This window comes from Microcaecilia unicolor, chromosome 5, assembly GCF_901765095.1.
Source record: "Microcaecilia unicolor chromosome 5, aMicUni1.1, whole genome shotgun sequence".
NCBI lineage: Eukaryota > Metazoa > Chordata > Amphibia > Gymnophiona > Siphonopidae > Microcaecilia > Microcaecilia unicolor.
Window position 1 is genome coordinate 80107739 of NC_044035.1, and position 21117 is coordinate 80128855.

Sequence of the window (21117 nt, forward strand, 5' to 3'; positions counted from 1 at the left end):
CCATTGACATCACTGGTATACCTACTGATGCTTAGTGGAAAACTCCAGTATTTCTCTACCTCCAGCAAATGGAAGGTTGTTCAGGCTGGTGCTCCTGGTCCCTGGCCTAGCTCATAGCAGTGCAGACTTCTGCCTCACAGCTGGCTGAGTCTAATGGCCAGCTCCCAGGTTTCCAGATCCATGGACCAGACCTGGTCATGTGCAGAGCTTGGCTCTGCTGCCCCAAGTCATTGCCTGCAGGTGACCACTTGGCAAGGTGTACAGAGCAGCCTGGGTGCAGGTCCCCAACCCCCTTCCCCCCATCACTGCCTGTACACCTTTACAGCTGCCAGCTCCCTGTGTCCCTCCTACAATAGACCCAGGGGGTGCCAAGGCTTGTCCCATGGCTCCTTGCATGGAGGCACCCCATGAACTCATTGCTACTTCCTTGGCCCACTCACACTGAGATAGATGAAAGGATTGGAAATACAGAAAAATGGCTGAGGGGCTATATTAAAAAAAAAGGATGGAAAGAAGCATAAAATAGAGAAGCAGACATAGTGGGAAGGGGCATATGAGCACCACACAAAGTGGCAGCTTTTAGACAGTGATGGAGCCAAGTACTGACATTAGGAGGGGGATAGAGAATGGCAATAAGGCTGAGCATCAGCATTAGGAGGGACAGCATGTGATGATAGGGTTAAGTGGAGGCACTGGGCAGAGTGGTATTGGGAAGAGTATGGTTTTAAGATGTAAGTGGGTTGTATGTCTTACAATTTATGAGTATTTCTTGTAATCTGCTTAGATTTTATAGATAATGTGGGATAGAAATAAATAAGTACATAGCTGAACAGCAACAAAACTCAGGATTTGTCCAGCTCTGGGATTAATTAAGATCTCTCTGTAACAAGCACTCTGGTACAATGACATTGCCAAAAGGGTTTTAGGCTGATGAACATTTAAATTAAAAGGAGATGCACTCATTCTTTGTACTTACACTGAACGCTTGAAATCTTCCTTCTTTCCACCATAGTATAAAATGTAATCATTCACAAACTTCTTATGTCTGGCATACTGGAAAAAACAGGTTAAGGAATTTTAAGATGTTATTCCTTATACAATAATTGATTTTCATTTAATTTCCATAATCAAATCAGAAATCCCAACCATGATGCAGTGCTTCAAAAGCCTGAGAAATGAATTCCAAAAGTATACATTTTATCTGGATTATTCTACCGTGACAGGTAAAGCTGGGATGTTTTCAACAATAAATACAAATGTTCAGTATCTAGGCCCTCTCTGTGAGACTATCTGATTTAAGGTTCTAATACCCCCAACCACAAAGTCCACAAAACTTTACCTTATCTATGTCATAGCCATCTAAAGAACAGATAGCTATTTAAAGTAATTTGCTATTAAACTGATGTTCCGTTAGCAGCCTCTAATAAGCTTCACTTCACTTCCTACCAGCTATTAAAGTAATTAGATAATGGAATGTTTCTGCCGGTCAACTAGCAACCAGTCTCGGCATGCACTCAGCACCAGGACAAATCTGCTAAATTTTTCTGCTACGCCAATGGTTTCAAAAATATTTAAGACATTCAGCCTAATGTTTTTACCCCTCTTTTGTACATCAATTTCTTCTAGCAAGTGTCCTTTACAGCAGATTTTTAAACAGAAAATGACCAATGCCTATTTGTTTGATATAGTTGGGACATTTATTATTCAACAAAGTCAACTGTTTCAGGTTAATATTAACAGTTTTGGCTTTCATATGGAACCTTGCTCAGGAAGCTATAAAATTTAAAAAAAAAAAATTTAAAACAAAAATATAAAGTGTGCATAAAACGCTTTGTTGCATGCAACACTGCTTAAGGAATAACTGTCGTCCTAACGGTAATACAAAGCAGTAAGACTTCCTAACAATAACCACAAAGCAAGAGACAGAAATGATTATCTTGAGCCAAGACAGACTCATACAGCAATGAACAGGCCAAGTCTGCACAGTCACTTCCACGCTACAGTTAACAAAATCGGGAAAGCAGCTACTTTTGCAGACAAAAGCTGATCTCTACAACAGAGACCAAGAAGTATTCCTCCAAAGATCAGCACACTGGCTCCCAGTTTCACAGCCAGATGCACTAACTCCACGGAAAGAGCCCTTCCCTTACCGATCCCTTAGCGAATCAGTAAAAAACGGGCATGCATGAAGGAAATCGCATGCAAATGAACTGCTTGCTGTTAGCTCATTTGCAAACGATTTACTTCCTAAGGAGGGGAAGCAAGTCGGCCAGCTGCGCATGCGCAGAGCAGCCAAGCGTTATGCTGGCTGCTCTGGGCATGCCAAAGACGGCTTCATACACGCAGACAAGCTGCGTGTATAATAGCTGTCAATAAATTGCCGGGCATTTTGTGCAGCAAAGGGAGAGAGCGGGAGAGAGAATCGGGGATCGGGACGTGCGAGGATGCCCAAATCAAAACTATTTGGACGTCCCTTTTGATTATGCCCCTCTAGGTCTCTCTCAGCCAATCACAGCATGTTTAGCTGACACCATATCTCTTCTCAAGTCACTTCATTGGCTCCCTATCTGTTTCCACATACAGTTCAAACTCCTCTTACTGACTTGCAAGTGCATTCTCTCTGCAGCTCCTCAGTACCTCTCCACTCACCCTACACTCCTCCCCGGGAACTCCATTCATTAGGTTAATCTCTCTTCTCTATACCCTTCTCCTCCACTGCAAACTCCAGACTCCGTTCCTTTTATCTTGCTGCACCATACACCTGGAATAGACTTCCTGAATCAGTATGTCAAGCTCCATCTCTGGCCATTTTCAAATCTAGGCTAAAAGTCCACCTTTTTAAGGTGTCTGTTTTATCATTCCCACCTTAACTAATTCCCTTATCTCTTATTTGTGTTGTTTGTCTAGATTGTAAGCTCTGTCGAGCAGGGACTGTCTCTTCATGTTCAGTGTACAGCGCTGCATATGTCTAGTAGTGCTACAGAAATTATAAGTAATAAGCAGTAGTAGATTCTATAAATGGTACTCAAAATTTGGCACGTTATTGGGCACAGTTAAGCGCATAATATAATTAACTAACTGGCACAAATTTAGTGACAAATACCAATAATTGGTGTTAACAAGCACTAATTTGTGCAAATTTGATGTTGTACGTGTAACAGTCTCACACCCCTATTGTAGAAACAGCATGCTTAACTTCTCTCGTGTGGGGCGTTAATGTGGGAGGGGCATGGGTGTATCAGGGGCATTCTGATAATTCTTGAATTCACTTTATAGAATAGTTAAAGCACTCAAAATCCAGTGAGATACAATCGATCTAATGTTATCCGACCTTCAAAGCACTTAGCAAAAACACCAGATCTTGACATTAAGGGCCCTGTTTACTAATCCGCATTATAGGCGCGTTAGCGTTTTTAACATATGTTATCCATGTACTTGCACTAATCGTGTTTGTGCCTACATGGTTAGGGTGCACGCTAATTGTAGGTGCGTTAAAAATGCTAACGCGCCTTAGTAAACAGGGCTGTCAATGACAAAATGTATAGATTGGTTTTTAAAATGTATTTTATTAGTGACTTTCAAAATATTACATCCATCAATAGCATGAATAAAGAAATAAGAATCAAATATAAAGGAAATAATAATATTGCAAAGGTAACAAAAATTAATCACTTTAGCCCACAAAGTTGGAAGTCAAGATTATTGAAATAAAAAAATAAGGAAAAATTAAGACAAAGTCTCAAATATTCAAAAGAGAAGTTACACAGTGAACATGGAAATGCTTGGTTAAGGTAATTCAATATAGTCAATTATTCAGGAACCTCCGATTTTTCCCTTGAAACCAGAAAGTCCGTGAGCTGCTTTGGCTCAAGAAATAAAAAAAAGTATTAGCACCTAAAGTAACAAAACAACGACAAGGAAATGTCAATACAAATGTCCCTGGGAGAGCCAAAACCCTCAGCTGTAAAGCCAAGAAGTTCTTTCTTTCTTCTAGCTTAGGTCATATGAGACAGATCAGGAAATAATCTAATAACAGAGCCAAAAAAACAGTTCATTATGTATATGTTGTTTGCCTCAGTGGTGCCACTCATTGAACTTAACTGTAATCAATGAGATTTACAACACCCACCTCCTCATTGGCAACCCAATATCCTATTTGCTTAACTATAATTATATAATTATTCTCATAAATTAGCTGTCATAGAGGTGTATTTTCAAAGCACTTAAGAATTACAAAGTTTCATAGAAACCTATGGAACTTTGTAAGTCTAAGTACTTTGGAAATGAGCCCCATAGCGTTCTGAACAATTAACTTATCTTTTAGAAAACGTTCTTAAAGAAAGTGAATGCTGGTCAGGGTTGCCAAAGAGGAGGTGGGTGCTATAAATCTCATTGATTACAGTCAAGTTCAATGTGTAGCACCACTGAGGCAAACAGTATATATATAGTTAATGTCAAGATCTGGTGTTTTTGCTAAGTGCTTTATAAAATGGTTGCATTTATACACCCTCAGGAGACAGCGAAGATGGCATAATGGGACGATGGATGCTGTGTGGTGTAGAAGATTTATTAAAATCTTGACTCGACACAGCCGTGTTTTGGCCCAGTGGCCTGCCTCAGGAGTCTAGGTTGCTGCCCTTCCTTCAGGTACAGTCCTTATTAGGGTTGCTAACTAACTCCCAACTGTTCAAAATAAGGCAGGGGTTCTCAACCCAGTCAGGTTTTCAGGATACCCACAATGAATATTGTGACACAGCAGTTGTGTCAGGACCCCAAGGGTCATGGAGGTTAGGAAGGAAGGAAGGAAGAAAGAATTTTTTTTTTAACCTTTGGGTTTTTACTGGGTATAGCAGCCGGTTACTTCCTAACCTCCATGACCCCTCTGGGGTCCTGACACAGTTGCTATGTCACAATATTCACTGTGGATATCCTGAAAACCTGACTGGCTGGTGTGTGCTGAGGACTGGGTTGAGAATCCCTGGCTTATTTTGAACAGTTGGGAGTTGGAGCTAGTCAGCAACCCTAATAAGGACTGTATCTGAAGGAAGGGCAGCAACCTAGACTCCTGAGGCAGGCCACTAGGCCAAAACACGGCCTTGTCAAGTCAAGGTTTTAATAAATCTTCTAGACCACACAACATCCATCGTCCCATTGTGTCATCTTCACTGTCTCCTGAGTGTGACTTGTTCTGCGAAGTCCTTGTTCTTCTGTATTTGCATTTATACACCACCATTTTCATCAGCCATATACACAGCATAAGCAGTTCTTCCTAAAGTATGGCGTGAAATCCCAGACTTGCACTAGTTTTCTATAATAGATTTGGCAGCAACTCTGCTGCTATGGAATACTAGCTCAGTGATCAGTTTTTTGACAATTAACTTTTAATTACTTATATAGAATTTACCTCTTAACCCATTTTGAAGTCTAAGTGCCCCTACTCCTGAGATTGCATTGTTTCCACAAAAGGCTCTTGGTTCCTTTTCTTTGAATGGTCACTGAATTTCCTCAGAAAGTAAACTATTTCGAAGTTATTTGCTCTACATACAATAGCATCAGTTCTGCCAAGTAACAAGGAAGAAAGCAGCTGCTCACAGATCTTCTGAGGTAGATCCCACGACTCCACTTGGAGAGAACTGAATTTGAATTTATGCAGCTGTCTACACAGCAATTGCCTGAAAGCATTCTGTGTTGTAATTTTCAGAATTTAGTTCTGGAGTTCTATGAAAGTCTAATATTTAAAGATTTGTTTTCCTTAGTTACAGGAAATAGTGTCACCATTATTTTAATGACACAGGCAAACACATACTTCATTAAAGTGCTCATTTTCAAAGCATAAAGAAGCATATTTTCAAAGCACTTAGACTTACAAAGTTCCATAGAAACCTATAGAACTTTGTAAGTCTAAATGCTTTGAAAATGAACCCCAAAGATATATAGGCTACTATGGGGCTCATTTTTTTAAAGAAAAAACATTTAAAAAGTGTCATAAAGCAGCATTTGGATGAAAATCTTCTCAAAACGTCCAAATCTATTTTTTAAACCTATTTTGCAATGCCCATCTATGCAATTCATCTGCAATGCGTCCAAATCACAAGGGGGCATGTCGGGGGCGTTTCAAAGGTGGGCTTAGGAAATGCCTAACACATTTTACAACCATAATGGAGCAAAAATCTAAAAGTTTTAATCAAGACCTGTTTTTACAATGAGTAAGACACAAAAAGGTGCCCTAAATGACCAGATGACCACTGGAGGGAAACAGGGATCACCTCCCATAACTCCACCAGTGGTCACTGACCCCCCTCTCACCTCCCTAAGTGGTGAATAAAAATATTACTTACCATCCTCTATGACATTCTCAGACTTTATAGCCAGATCTATTAGAGCAGCATACAGGTCCCAGCAGTGTAGTGCACTGTTGAGATGACGACTCAGGCCCATAACTCCCCCTACCTGTTACACTTGTGGTGGAAACTGCGAGCCCTCCAAAACTTACCAGAAACCTACTGTACCCACATATAGGTGACCCCTTTAACCTAAGGGCCATTGTAGTGGTGTACAGTTGGGGGCAGTGGGTTTTGGAGGGCTCCCCAAACAATATATGGAAGCAACGGTGAGATGTGTTCCTGGGAGCACTTATATAAGTCCACTGCAGTGTCCCCTAGGGTGTCCCACTGCTCTCCTAGGATGTCTGGGGAACCAGTCCACTAAAAATGGTGGCTCCTTACATCCCAATGGCTTGATTTTCTAAATTATCACTTGTACATTTTCTTTTTTTGCGAAAATGGCCTAAAAAGATAAACGCACAGAGCACAAAAGCTTGTTACAAACAGTATTTTCGGAAAAAAAAAGATAAGATGTTTTTGTGGTTTCGAAAATGGTCATGTTTTCTGTTCGGATTTGGGACATTTAGAGCTATATCTAAAATGCCCCTCTATGCAACTTTGTAATTCTATGTGCTTTGAAAATGAGCTTCTAACTAACTGTCCTGCTTATTTTTGAAAGAGAAGGCCAGCCATCTTCTGACAGAAATCGGGAGATGGCTGGCCATCTCTCAAGTCCAGCGAAATCAGCATAATCGAAAGCCGATTTTGGCCGGCCTCAACTGCAGTCCGTCGCAGAAGCGGCTAAAGTTTAAGGGGGCGTGTTGGAGGCGTAGCGAAGGCAGGGCGGGGGCGTGGTTAACCCATGGCCGCCCTCGGCTGATAATGGAAAAAAGAAGGCCGGCCCTGACGAGCACTTGGCCGTTTTTACTTGGTCCATTTATTTTTAGGACCAAGCCTCAAAAAGGTGCCCCAACTCACCAGATGACCACCGGAGGGAATCGGGGATGACCTCCCTGTACTCCCCCAGTGGTCACCAACCCCCTCTCACCCTAAAAAAAAAAAAAAAATTAAAGACATTTATTGCCAGCCTCTATGCCAGCCTCAAATGTCATACCCAGCTCCATCACAGCAGTATGCAGGTCCCTGGAGCAGTTTTAGGGGGTACGGCAGTGCACTTCAGGCAGGCGGACCCAGGCCCATCCCCCCCTACCTGTTACACTTGTGGTGGTAAATGGGAGCCCTCCAAAACCCACTGTACCCACATGTAAGTGCCCCCTTCACCCATAAGAGCTATGGTAGTGGTGTACAGTTGTGGGGAGTGGGTTTTGGGGGGGGGGGGGATTTGGGGGGGGCTCAGCACCCAAGGGAAGGGAGCTGTGTACCTGGGAGCTAATAATGAAGTCCACTGCAGTGCTCCCTAGGGTGCCCGGTTGGTGTCCTGGCATGTCAGGGGGACCCAGTACACTATGAATGCTGGCCCTTCCCACGACCAAATGCCTTGGATTTGGCCGGGTTTGAGATGGCCGGCATTGGTTTCCATTATCAGCGAAAACCGATGCCAGCCATCTCTGACATTTGGCCGGCCCCAACCGTATTATCAAAACGAAAGATGGTCGGCCATTTTGTTTCAATAATACGGTTCGGGACACCTCTTTACGGCGCCGGCCTTAGAGATGGCCGGCGCCATTCGATTATGCCCCTCCACGTGATCAAAAACCACATTAACCACAATGCTTAGATGAAAAACATGCTCCACAGTGAAAATGTAATAAATTACAGTAAACTGCATATATTTATGCAGAAGCATGTACATTACCACACAGCATTATAACAAAGAAAAATTGGGTACTGAAAATACATCTCTTTCTTTAAATCATGTTGGCAATCAAATCATGTACACAGTTTATTTAAGGTTCTGAATCACTGTTACACCCTTGGAAACATTTAATTAAAAACAATCATAAATGCATTCCGGGTCACTGCAGCGCTTCCAGTCCCCAGTCATTGAATTACACATAGGGCAACAGGCAAGCATAAGACAGGAGACTGCAGCTAGCAACAAGGTCAAGCAAATCTGCACATTAGGTGACAGGAAGCAGGAAAATAAAACAATTTTGTCTGGAAATAATATTTTGAAGCCAGGATCACTAAAGAGCAATCTTATGCAAAAGCTGTGTAAAGGATACAGCATCCATGGCTATCAAGTGAAATCTCCTATTCCTTGCTTCTTCCCTGTTAACAGCAATATAGAATTAGCTTCCACTCAAATGTTCTCTATAAATTAAACAAATATCTCCAATCTATACCATACCGATCCCATTCAGCAGCTGCAACTTGATTATGCACCACTTTTCCATATTTTTCCTTCTGGAATGGCTTTTTAAGCAACACATCATCATCTTTTTTCCTGCAAGAGTAGAGAGAACAGTATGTAATTTCTTCAAGCATGAACCTCAGCAACAGGGTGTGCACATATATCCATGGAATACATTGCCATCTTTTTCTTTTGCTAATAATGAGCCATGTGCAGGACCGGAATGGGGGGAGGGGGAGGACAAACAGGGCAGCTGATCTGGGCCCCACAGCTCCAAGGGGCCCCATGGTCTAGGCATCACTTTCCCTTCTCCCCACCACAGTCCATCTCCTCCTCCCTTTCCGATCTTCTTTAAAATTTTATTTCCCTTCTCAGAGGGTCCCCGGCGCAGAAGCCATCCTCACAAGCTGCCTCTGCCTGCACCAAAGCTTTCCCTCTCTGCCGCGATCCACCCCCCTCTGACCCAATTTCCTGTTTTTGCCTGTGCGGACTGCGGCAGAGAGGGAAAGTTTCAGGACAGCTGGAGGCAGCTGCTGAGGATGACTGCCGCACCAGGGCCCCTCTGAGAAGGAAAATAAAGGAGACCGCAAGGTGAGGGGAATGGAGGGAGACGGACTGTGGTGGGGAGAAGGGTAAGAGATGCCTGGACACAATGCAGGTGGGGAGATCGGGGGAGAAGGGGAGAGGGTTCAAGGATCTGGGGCCCCCTCCTTAATTTCTGCCCTGGGCCCCACCATGACTAAAACCATCCCTGGCCATGTGTCATTTTTTTAAAATTAAATACATATAAAAAGGTACGTAGATTATTTCAATCAACTAGCCCTGCTTTGTTTATTTGTTTCTTTTAATGTCTATCTTCTGGAATCTGTAGGTTTGTATTTCCTACTGAATCAAGAACACTGCACTACTCAAGAATGGGCTGGGTTACAATTTAAAATACTTGCCATCCTAATATAAAATCCTTGATTTCAATATCAAGTTGAGTTACCTACCTATAAAATATCCTAGAACACTTATAAAACTATCATAACGTGTAATATTAAATAAGTGGGAAAAGTGTGCAGAGCATGGCTTGTGGAATTCTTTCCAATTCATGTTTGTGTGTGAGTGTGTGCACCTGCCTGTGTTTGTATATGTGTGTGAAAATAAACACAAACCACAATTAGAAAGAAACATTTTTTTGAGAAGCACCGCAACTACAAACTGGCCGATCATGGTCCCCTCAGGGGTTCCTAACAATAAAGGCAGTGCTGCGACACTTAAAAATATTTAAAAAGGCCTTTCTGATGCTGCCAATATAGATATATAAGAGCCAGACAAGCAATTAGGTATTTAATACCACCAGGAGGGTACTTCAAAAGTTTCACCAGCAAACACAATGGGATTTCATATAGCAGAACAGCAGCTCCAAATTATATGCAGAGTTGCCTAGGTACAGATTTTAATTAAGAAAACAATTGTTTTACTTTTTCATTAACTCAACTGCTTATGTAGGTAGGCTTCGCACAGGATAGCACTGATGGAACATCTGCTTTAGACAGATGGCTCGTGGTTGGCGTCTGATGATCTAAGACAGCGTTTTTCAATGGAATGGGCAAATTGTTATGCATACCTGCAACTGTCTCATTACCTGCATTCCTTGTTCCTCCAGGGCTTACGGCTGAGTGATGGTCAACAGATCAGAGAGTTTTTGGAGAGGGATGTTTTGGGTCTTGTCAGTTTCCTCATAAGAAACTGTGCCTTCAGAAGCCTAAAACTTATAAACTATTACTGGAGACCTGGTCCAGAGAGCTGGGTACTACTACTGGTAGACCTCTTAGAGTTGCCTCTTTCAGGGAGATTGTGAGTGGGATCCCATGGGTGGTCCATAATGCAAAGTTACAGGAGTGTCAGTTCCGTAAAACTCACAGGGTGTATTTTTCTCAGAAACAGGCGTTCTATGCTGGATGCATTGCCTCATCTCAGTGTTCCAAACGCCACTCTACTGTTAACACGCTGGCTCATGGTTTGTGGCAATGTCCGCAAATTAAAACGTTTTGGTTATCCTTGATTCATTATATTCAATACTTACTTGGTCATTTCCTATCACTCTCGTTTGAGGGGATCATTCTTAATAACATTGCTTCTTTGGGGGCCAGGGGCAGGAAGAAAAATTGTTTTTAAATAAGGCCTATATTCTACACAAAAAATGTATATTGAATCACTTGCTTAGTGACCAATCCCTGCGTTTCTGGTATTGGCGTAATAAACTTCAAGATCTCTTGGTATGGGAATCTTATAGGGCACAATATCATCCTAAGCAGCAGAAATTATTTTTGTCCATTGGGGAGCCTTACCTTCATTCGATTTCCCACAGAGCGTGTACGCATGTTCTGAACAGATTCCAGGATACAGTGGGGAGGATCTGAGTTATGCATACCCAGAGGGGGGGGGGGGGGGGTTACAGAGGGTTCATACAGGAAGATTTTGTTTCTTCATAGCTAAGTGTATTGGGTTGGGGACTATAAGAGTCCAAGTCTCTAATATATTGAGCAGTGGGAGTATTTTTCCTACTTATGGTATGGGTACTTGGTTTGAGTGGGTGGGTTGTGGGGGGAGGGTGGCGTTTTATTTTATCCTGGTATTATTGCAAATGTTTACTGTTTTAGATTTAATTTGTGTGCATGTACTCCTATTCTGTTTAATATTTCTTATTATTGAATAAAAACAGATTTTGAAATAAATAACTCGACGGCTCAGAGAAAGAATCACTGCAAAGTATGGTTTGTACTGTCTCCTCCAGAAGACAGCAGTGTAGCTAGTTTTAAAGGTCATCTGCCAGTTATATAACTCATTTGACAAAACTGAGATCCTAATAAAAGTGACTGATTTCTGGAATTCCAGAGTGCACCTGGTTGCTCCATACCTCTCTATAGTGCTGATTCGTTCCCCAGCAACTTCAAAATGGAGAGAAGGCACAACTGCAAGGTTCAAACAGGTCTCCAGTGTGACCCATATACAACATCTAGATAACATATACTTGAGATATAAACAAACAGAAGCATTTTTTCAGTACATTCAACTTTTAAGTCATTGTTTACTGTTTACAAGATGCTTGATATACTGCCTAACGAGGGAAGGGAACGCTGAAGGTGGTTTACAATCTAATTTTAGACAAAGGAAAGGAACTACAATCTATTAAGGAAAGAAAGAGAAGGAAGGAATCCCCCCCCCCCCATCACCACAAAAACAGATCTGCCAATCTGTCAAGCAGCCGCTGCTAGCAGTGGGAAATCAGTAGGTGGGACAGAAGTCTTAAAAGCCAGTTGGAAAAGGTAAGTTTTTAATGTCTTCCTGAATTTTAGACAGGGAGGTTCCTTACACATTTTTTTTTTTTGGGGGGGGGGGGGGGCAACGAGTTCCATAAAGAGGGACAGTAAAAAAAAAAGAAGGCACAGTTCTATGTGAACTCAAATTGAGAGCAAAAGACTGAGGGAATACTTTGCCGGTATTCGTAGATAGAGCGTAATACTTGAACTGGATGATGAGGGGTAATTAAGGATGATAAGTAGGAAGGAAACAAGATAAAAATAATTTTATGTGTTTGAATTAAGATTTTAAACTGAATCCTAAATTTAATAGGAAGCCAGCGGTGCTGAATGAAGAGAGGAGTCAACTCTATCAAATTTCTTAGCACGAAAGAGGGCACGAACAGCAGTGTTGTGTATAGATTGGAGATGCTTGAGTAGACCAAAATTAAGGCCTGCATAGATCACATTACAACCAGAACAGGACTGTAGCATAAAGGACAGTCATGGAGGCAGATGGATCAAGGCATTTGCTGATGGAACAGAAACGACGCAGAGAGAAAAAAAAAGTTTTGGAAATGGTAGAAATTTGTTGGTCAATACAAAGTTGCTGGTCTAAAATAATACCAAGATAGCGAAAGTCAACATCAAAGTTCCTTAATGAAACAGACCAGGAGATTACCAGTAATTGTCCAAAAGGTCACACTAGCTGTCAGTGTTTACAGCAAGCTAAAAACTCTAGCACGGCTTAGTAAAAGACCCCCGTTATTCGGCCAAATCAGAATACTGAATATGAATAATGGGCACTGAGCTTTAACACAACAAATAATAAAAGAAGCAATGTGAAATCAGAGATAAAGTGTTTATTTCAGTAGGATTTAGCACAGTAGAGCCCCAGATTTGAATCACTATTCGGCTGAATGTGACTAATGTCTTTGGGGTTGAATCGAAGGTAAAATTATGTATCATACCTGATAATTTTCTTTCCATTAATCATAGCTGATCAATCCATAGACTGGTGGGTTGTGTCCATCTACCAGCAGGTGGAGATAGAGAGCAATCCTTTTGCCTCCCTATATGTGGTCATGTGCTGCCGGAAACTCCTCAGTATGTCGATATCCAAGCTCCATCCGCAGGACTCAGCACTTAGAGAATTACACCCACAAAGGGACACTCTGCCCAGCTCACCACCGCCGAAACGGGGGAGGGGAATTAACCCAGCTCATCCCCACACAAGTGGGGGAGGGGAATCCGTCCAGCTCATCCCCGCGGAGCGGGGGAGGGACACCACACCCGCCGATGCGGGGGGATCTGGCTTATCCTGCAACCGCAACCGCGGGAGGAGCTGACTGACCCTAACACCGCCAAAGCGGGAGGGGTACAAAGCTGCCCTACTGCCGCACGAAGCGGGAGGGAGCGCCGGCAGAATTTAAGTCTCAATCCAGCCCCGTAAAACGGAGGGGAGAGGAATGCAGCAGCTCACTGTAACACAAATTCGTCTCAACTCTTGAAGAATCCATTGAAAAACTTGAACACGAAGTCCTCCTGAACAGGAACTGAAGACTAAACTTGAACCTGAAATGCAACCAGAATATAAACAATACAGATATCTGGGAGGGACTATGGATTGATCAGCTATGATTAATGGAAAGAAAATTATCAGGTATGATACATAATTTTACCTTCCATATCGTCATGCTGATCAATCCATAGACTGGTGGGATGTACCAAAGCAGTACTCACCCAGGGCGGGACATTGAAATCCCTGACCGCAACAATGAAGCTCCAAACCGGGCCTCCGCCCGAGCAGCCACAGTCAAGCGGTAATGCCTGGAGAAGGTATGGGCCGAAGCCCAAGTTGCCGCCTTGCAAATCTCTTCCAAGGAGACGGACCCGGCCTCTGCCATCGAGGCCGCCTGAGCTCTAGTGGAGTGAGCCTTCAGCTGGATAGGCGGCACCTTCCCCGCGGCCACATAAGCCGCTGCAATGGCCATCTTGCCACTGTAGGCTTAGCAGCCTGCAGACCCTTACGAGGACCTGCAAACAGGACAAACAGATGATCCGATTTCCGGAAATCATTGGTCACTTCCAAGTATCTGATGATGACACGTCTCACATCCAGAAATTTGAGAGCAGAGTATTCCTCTGGGTAGTCCTCCCTACGAAAGGAAGGGAGACAGAGCTGCTGATTCACATGGAAGCGAGAAACAATCTTGGGCAGGAAGGAAGGCACTGTGCGAATAGACACTCCTGTCTCAGTGAACTGCAGAAAGGGCTCTCGACATGAGAGTGCCTGGAGCTCGGAAACTCTTCTGGCTGAAGTGATAGCCACCAAAAAGACTGCTTTCAACGTCAGGTCTTTCAGAGATGCCCTTGACAAGGGTTCAAAAGGCGGCTTCTGCAAGGCTCTTAGCACCAGGTTGAGATTCCACGCAGGCACCACTGAGTGCAGAGGAGGGCGCAGGTGATTAACTCCCTTGAGAAAGCGCACCACATCTGGCTGCGAAGCCAGGGAAGCACCCTTCAGGCGGCCCCTAAAGCAAGCCAGAGCCGCTACCTGGACTTTAAGGGAACTGAGCGACAGGCCTTTCTCCAGACCTTCTTGCAGGAACGCCAACACTGAAGAAATTGGAGCAGTGAAGGGAGAAAGTGAGCCTGCTTCACACCACGCTGCAAAGGTACGCCAAACCCTGGCGTAAGCAGTAGAAGTAGAGCGCTTCCTCGCTCTCAGCATAGTGGCGATGACCTTGTCTGAGAAGCCCTTCTTTCTCAGACGCTGCCGCTCAATAGGCCGTAAGACCAAAGGGGGAGGGATCCTCCATTACCACGGGACCCTGATGCAACAGGCCCTGCTCCACTGGCAGCCGCAGAGGATCGTCCACTGAGAGCCTGATCAAGTCCGCATACCAGGGACGTCTGGGCCAGTCCGGACCCACCAGGATTATCCGGCCCGGATGCTTTGCCACCCGGTCTAGCACCCTGCCCAACATGGGCCAGGGCGGGAACACATAGAGAAGCTCCTGTGTCGGCCACTGTTGGAGAAGAGCATCTACTCCCTGGGATCGAGGGTCCCGTCCTCTGCTGAAAAAGCGCGGCACTTGGCAATTGGCCGATGACTCCATCAGATCTAGGCTCGGCTGGCCCCAGCGCTTCGTGATGTCCAAGAACGCCTGAGCAGATAGCTGCCACTCTCCGGGATCCAAGGTATGGCGACTGAGAAAGTCCGCCTTGACATTCATGACTCCGGCAATGTGGGCCGCTGACAGCTGTTCCAGGTTCGCTTCCGCCCACTGGCATAGATTCATGGCCTCCTTGGCTAGAGGGGCGCTCTTGGTACCTCCCTGGCGGTTGACATAGGCCACAGCCGTGGCATTGTCCGACAGGACCCGTACTGGCTTCAACGCCAGTACCGGGATGAACTCCAAAAGCGCCAACCGAATGGCTCTGAGTTCTAGGAGGTTGATAGACCACTTTGCCTCTGCAGGAGACCAGAGCCCCTGCGCTGTCCTTCCCAAGCAGTGGGCTCCCCAGCCCGACAAAGAGGCGTCCGTCGTGACGACAATCCACTCCGGGGTCACCAGAGGCATTCCTGCAGACAACTTGTCTGTCTGCAGCCACCAGCTCAGCGCCTTGCGCACTGCTGGGTCCAAGGGAAGGCGCACAGCATAATCCTCCGACACCGGAGTCCAGCGCTGCAGCAGAGAGTGTTGTAGTGGTCTCATATGAGCCCTGGCCCAGGGCACTACTTCCATCGTGGCCGTCATAGAGCCCAACAGCTGCACATAGTCCCAAGCCCAAAGAGGAGAGGCTACCAGGAACTGGTCCACCTGAGCCTGAAGTTTGACAATCCGATTGTCTGGCAGGAACACTCTGCCCACTTGGGTGTCGAATCGAACTCCCAGATACTCCAGGGACTGAGTCGGGCGCAGCTGGCTCTTCTCCCAGTTGATGATCCACCCCAGGGAGCTCAAAAGAGCAATCACCCAGTCCACAGCTTTGCCGCACTCTGCATAAGAGGGGGCTTGGATCAACCAGTCGTCCAGATAAGGATGGACTTGTACTCCTTCCTTTCGCAGGAAGGCCGCGATGACCACCATTACTTTGGAGAAGGTCCGCGGAGCAGTAGCCAACCCGAAAGGGAGGGCTCTGAACTGGAAGTGTCGGCCCAGGACTGCAAAACGCAGAAAGCGTTGATGAGGAGGCCAGATGGGAATATGCAGGTACGCTTCCTTGATGTCCAAGGAAGCCAAGAACTCCCCTGCCTTCACTGCCGCTATAACAGAGCGGAGAGTCTCCATGCGAATGTGCCGCACTTTCAAGGCCCGATTGACCCCTTTGAGGTCGAGGATAGGCCGGACAGAACCTCCTTTCTTTGGTACCACAAAGTAAATGGAGTAACGTCCCTTGCCAATCTGATTTTCTGGCACTGGAACGACTGCACCCAGGCATATCAGGTTGTCCAAGGTCTGCTGCACTGCAACAGCTTTGACCGGAGACTTGCAGGGAGAGAGTACAAACCCGTCTCTTAAGGGTCGGCAGAACTCTAGCTTGTAGCCGTCTCTGATGACTTCCAGAACCCAAGCGTCTGAAGTTACCCTGGTCCACTCGCCCAGAAACGAGGACAGGCGTCCTCCAATCTGCACTGGGCCATGGACCAGGGCCCCGTCATTGGGTACGAGACCCTGGGGGAGGACCGGAGGGCGCACCTCCGGGACGGCGGTCTCTGCGAAAGGAATGCTGCTTGGGGGAGAAGTTCCTTTTGAAGGAAGAGGGGGCAGAGGAGCCCGACTTGCCCGGGCGGTACCGACGGGCTTCCTGAAACCGTCCTCTGGAGTTACCAGGGCGAGCACCACTGGCCCGAGCCCTGACCTCTGGTAACCTCTTGCCCTTAGACGTGCCGAGATCGGTCACAATTTTGTCCAGCTCGACCCCAAAGGCAACTTAGCCAGGCGGGACTTAGATGCGTGGTCAGCAGACCAATGCTTCAGCCAAAGCCACCGCCGCACAGAGACTGTCTGAGCCATACCTTTAGCCGAGGCTCTCAAGACATCATACAGTAAGTCTGCCAAATAAGCCAGGCCCGATTCCAGGGCCGGCCAGTCAGCCCTCAAGGAAGGATCCGAGGGGGAAGCCCGCTGCACAATCGTCAGGCACGCCCTGGCCACATAGGAGCCACAAACTGAGGCCTGGAAACTTAAAGCAGCCACCTCGAAGGACGACCTTAAGGCCGCCTCCAATCTTCTGTCTTGGGCGTCCTTTAGGGCCGTGCCACCTTCCACCGGCAACGCCGTTTTCTTAGTCACCGCAGTGATTAAAGAATCCACGGTAGGCCAAAGAAAGGTCTCCCGTTCACTTTCAGGCAAAGGATAGAGGCGGGACATAGCCCTAGCCACTTTGAGGCTCGCTTCCGGGACATCCCATTGAGCCGAAATCAAGGTGCGCATGGCATCATGCACGTGGAAGGTTCTAGGCGGGCGCTTCGTCCCCAGCATAATGGCGGAGCCAACAGGGGCTGAGGGAGAGACGTCCTCTGGAGAGGAAATCTTCAAAATGCTCATGGCCTGCATTAACAGGTTGGGCAAGTCCTCTGAGCGAAAGATCCGCGCTGCAGAGGGGTCATCCGCTCCATCCGAGCGGGAATCCGTCTCCTCCAAGGAATCCCCAAAGGACCGTTGGGAGAACTCAGATACACTGCCCTCATCTACATCAGAGGAGACAGAGTCCTCTAAGGCCTGGAAATGCACCCGAGGGCGTTTACTTCCGGGGGCCTCAATCCCTTTATCGGACAAGGGAGCAGGGGCAGCGTCTTGCATAAGGAAGGCCTGATGCAGCAGCAAAATAAACTCGGGGGAGAAACCCCCCAGACTGTGCACTTCAGCAGCCTGGGCCACAGCCCTAGACGCACCCTCAACCGGCGCTCGCAAGAGCGGGGGAGAAACATGCTGCGCATCCAAGATGGCGTCCGGCGCGACACTCCGCGAAGGAGCCGCGCGGGAAGAACGGCGCTTAACTTTAGCCGCTTTTCTGCCGTCGCCCAAATGAAGGGCGGCCATGGCATTAACGTCTCCCACCTCAAGGGCGGCCCAAGAAGAAGCCGTCCGAGCAGCGTGGCCGGCCAAGATGGCGGAGGCGAGCAGCGGGGGATGGGCGTTTATGGCGGGAAAAACCGCCGCACCGGAGGAAGAACCGGGACACTGACCGGCCTCCAAACTGACACCCAACAAGTGCGAATCAGACTTTAAAACCCCCGCATCCCCGCTAGACGCGCACACGCGGTCCGGGGAGCGATTCTTTGCGCCCTCGCCCTCCGACGCCATCAGCCACGTGGAGATCAATCGGGGAACCCCATGCCCGCTACAAAAAGGTAAAATTACCTGCTTTCCGCTCCGAGCTGTAACGACCTGGTGTCCCAGTGAGTAGCTGCAATAAACGTTTAAATAAACGTCGAAATAAACGCCCTTAAGGACGTCCAAAATTTTTTTTTTTTTTTTAAACGGAGCCAGCGGGAGGGGGGAGAAAAGGAGGGACCTGGCGCCACCAGGTTTGCACTTGCTCAAGAAGAGCCCTCAACCCCAGGCACTCAACAAAACCTAAAAATTAGGCTTGGAGGCCTAGCCAGAGCTGCTGCTGTGTGTGACCACCACCTGCTGAGATAGAGAACATACTGAGGAGTTTCTGGCAGCACATGACCACATATAGGGAGGCAAAAGGATTGCTCTCTATCTCCACCTGCTGGTAGATGGACACAACCCACCAGTCTATGGATTGATCAGCATGATGATATGGAATTGAATATTTCAGTAGAGCCCTAAAATTCATTAAAAGAAAATACTGCACACAGGTTCAAATAACTGATAAACAGAAAGTCTTGACAATAACATGTGCAAACTTTTCACTTTCCGTAGCAATGAAAGGTCCAAAAGTTTCCACAGAAGTTCAACACAAGAGAGAAGCAAGTGGAAACAACGTTTCAAGAGATCAAACCAGGATCAGGGTTGAGATGCTCCAAAAAACTTTATTGAGGACCCAACACGGTCCGTGTTTCGGTTTTTATAAAAACCTTCATCAGGGGTCTAAAAGATAACAATCAATCATATATATTATTAAATAAAAACAAATTAAAAACAAATTAAATCAAATACATTACAACAAATATAGAAATGTAAAAATACACCACATATAACAAATATAATGTATAAATAAAAAAGAATTTTAAAAAAAATTTTCATTATGAATCAAATTCATTACTCGAAAGTGTTGACTGAATCCATATATATATTGTTATTATCAAATGGATGTCATAGGGAACAAATGGTAAATCAATTATAAGTAATTAATTTATGAGACAATTAGTAAATTGATTATATGTAATTAAACCAACATTATAAAACCGTTTCCAAAAATATTATATATTAAAATAATTTGATATAAATATGACCCATAATATAGTGTATAAATTATGTATAACAGAAATGGTATCTATGAATGGAAGAACAAAAATTATATATAAATGTCATGAATTCAACAGAAGGCATTAATGTTATGTATTAAAGAAAAGACAATGATATGCTGAATAAGAAAAGGCAATAATATGCTAAATGAGAGATGAATAACAGGTAAATAACAAAAGGTTTACAGCAGATATTTTCTTAATGAGAAAAAGCAATGATATGCTAAATGAAAAATAAATAACAGGTGAGTAACAGAAGATTTACAGCAGATATCTTCTTAATGCATATATATTAAATAAAAAGGAAAGAAAAAATCATTTTGAACATACCAATCAGTAGTAGCACAGGAGATATACTGACAGACAAAGGAGCTTGTGAAAATGTAGTCTCTATAAAAAAGATTTTAATAATTAAAGATCATAATCAATATTATAATAATATGTTGTATTAAAACGTTTAACGACCAAAATTTTGTTATGCTTAAAAGATAGCAAAAAAATTTTTATCATATTAAGTGAAAATATATAAATTCACCATCTATGAAATCATGAAGTAAAAGTTAAAAGGTTTTGAACATGTGTATCCAAATGTCGATAATTTTATCAACAAACGTAAAAAAACTTGAGAGGACAGAAAAGGTCTACACTTACACATTCCAACAAACCTAAAAGAGGACTATATGTCAAAACAAATTATATACTTCAAATTATACTAGCGCATAAGATATGTGTATATGTGCACATCCCTAACGAAAAGAGCACCGAAGGTCTTAGCAGAGAGAGCAACAACTAAGGAATATATACTCATGGTGTTGTATCAATCGGTCATCGTGTTTTGATAAAAAAAAAACCTTGTATATGACTTCAGTTTGGTAAGGAAATAAAAAACTAAATGCCAAGATCCACTCCATGCTAATATGTGAGATGTAGATAGATATATCAGTATGTACCTTACGTTTAAAGCCGCCCAAAGTTCTAACAGAAAAGACATATCGATAGTAAAGTTATCATGTAGTTAGAATGAAAGCCAGCTACATATACATCAGTGGTTCCGTGTCGGGTAAAGATGTTAAGCTAAATAAAATCAGAAAAGAAGAATACCTTACCTTACCTGTTGACTATGCACATAGTATGGGTTTTTTAACACTTAAAGAAAAACAATTTTTGATTACCGAGCATCCTGTCATTCCAACGATTTATATCCTACCGAAGATACATAAATCTATGACTGATCCACCAGGTAGACCTATCATTTCAGCAAACAGTTCAGTTTTGGAACCCCTTTCGATATTTACAGATTATTTTCTTAGACCATATATTCCCAAAATCAAATCATATGTACGCGACTCATCTCATTTCATTAATATGTTGGAAGAATATAATGGTGATGTAGAAAATTTATTATTAGTTACATTAGATGTTGAATCATTGTACACTAACATACCACAGTTGGAAGCACTAATTGTCATTGAAGAAACCCTACGTGATAGGCAGACTGACATACGGATTCCTAATAGGCTCATTTTAGCCTTAGCTACTCTTGCCCTGACAAAAAATTATTTTTACTTTAATGGCAATTTTTATTTACAAATTAAGGGCACAGCTATGGGGGCATCTATGGCCCCCGATATAGCCAATCTTTATATGGCCAAATTTGAAGATTTATATCTATTAGATCATCCATACAAACAGCAAGTTAAAATGTATAAGAGATATATAGATGATATCTTTATACTGTGGAAA

At 44.3% G+C, this 21117-nt stretch overlaps 1 protein-coding gene across 1 annotated transcript in view; it reads right to left on the reverse strand.

Moving 5' to 3' along the window:
• The window catches only part of LOC115470114 (protein FRA10AC1), a 103564-nt gene that overhangs the window by 67207 nt on the left and 15240 nt on the right, over positions 1-21117 (reverse strand). Inside the window, exons 3-5 of the mRNA XM_030203040.1 lie at positions 8635-8730; positions 8510-8555; positions 977-1053 (exon numbers count right to left, since the gene is read on the reverse strand). Coding sequence (XP_030058900.1) covers positions 977-1053; positions 8510-8555; positions 8635-8730 — 219 coding nt within the window. The remainder of the gene's footprint in view (positions 1-976; positions 1054-8509; positions 8556-8634; positions 8731-21117) is intronic.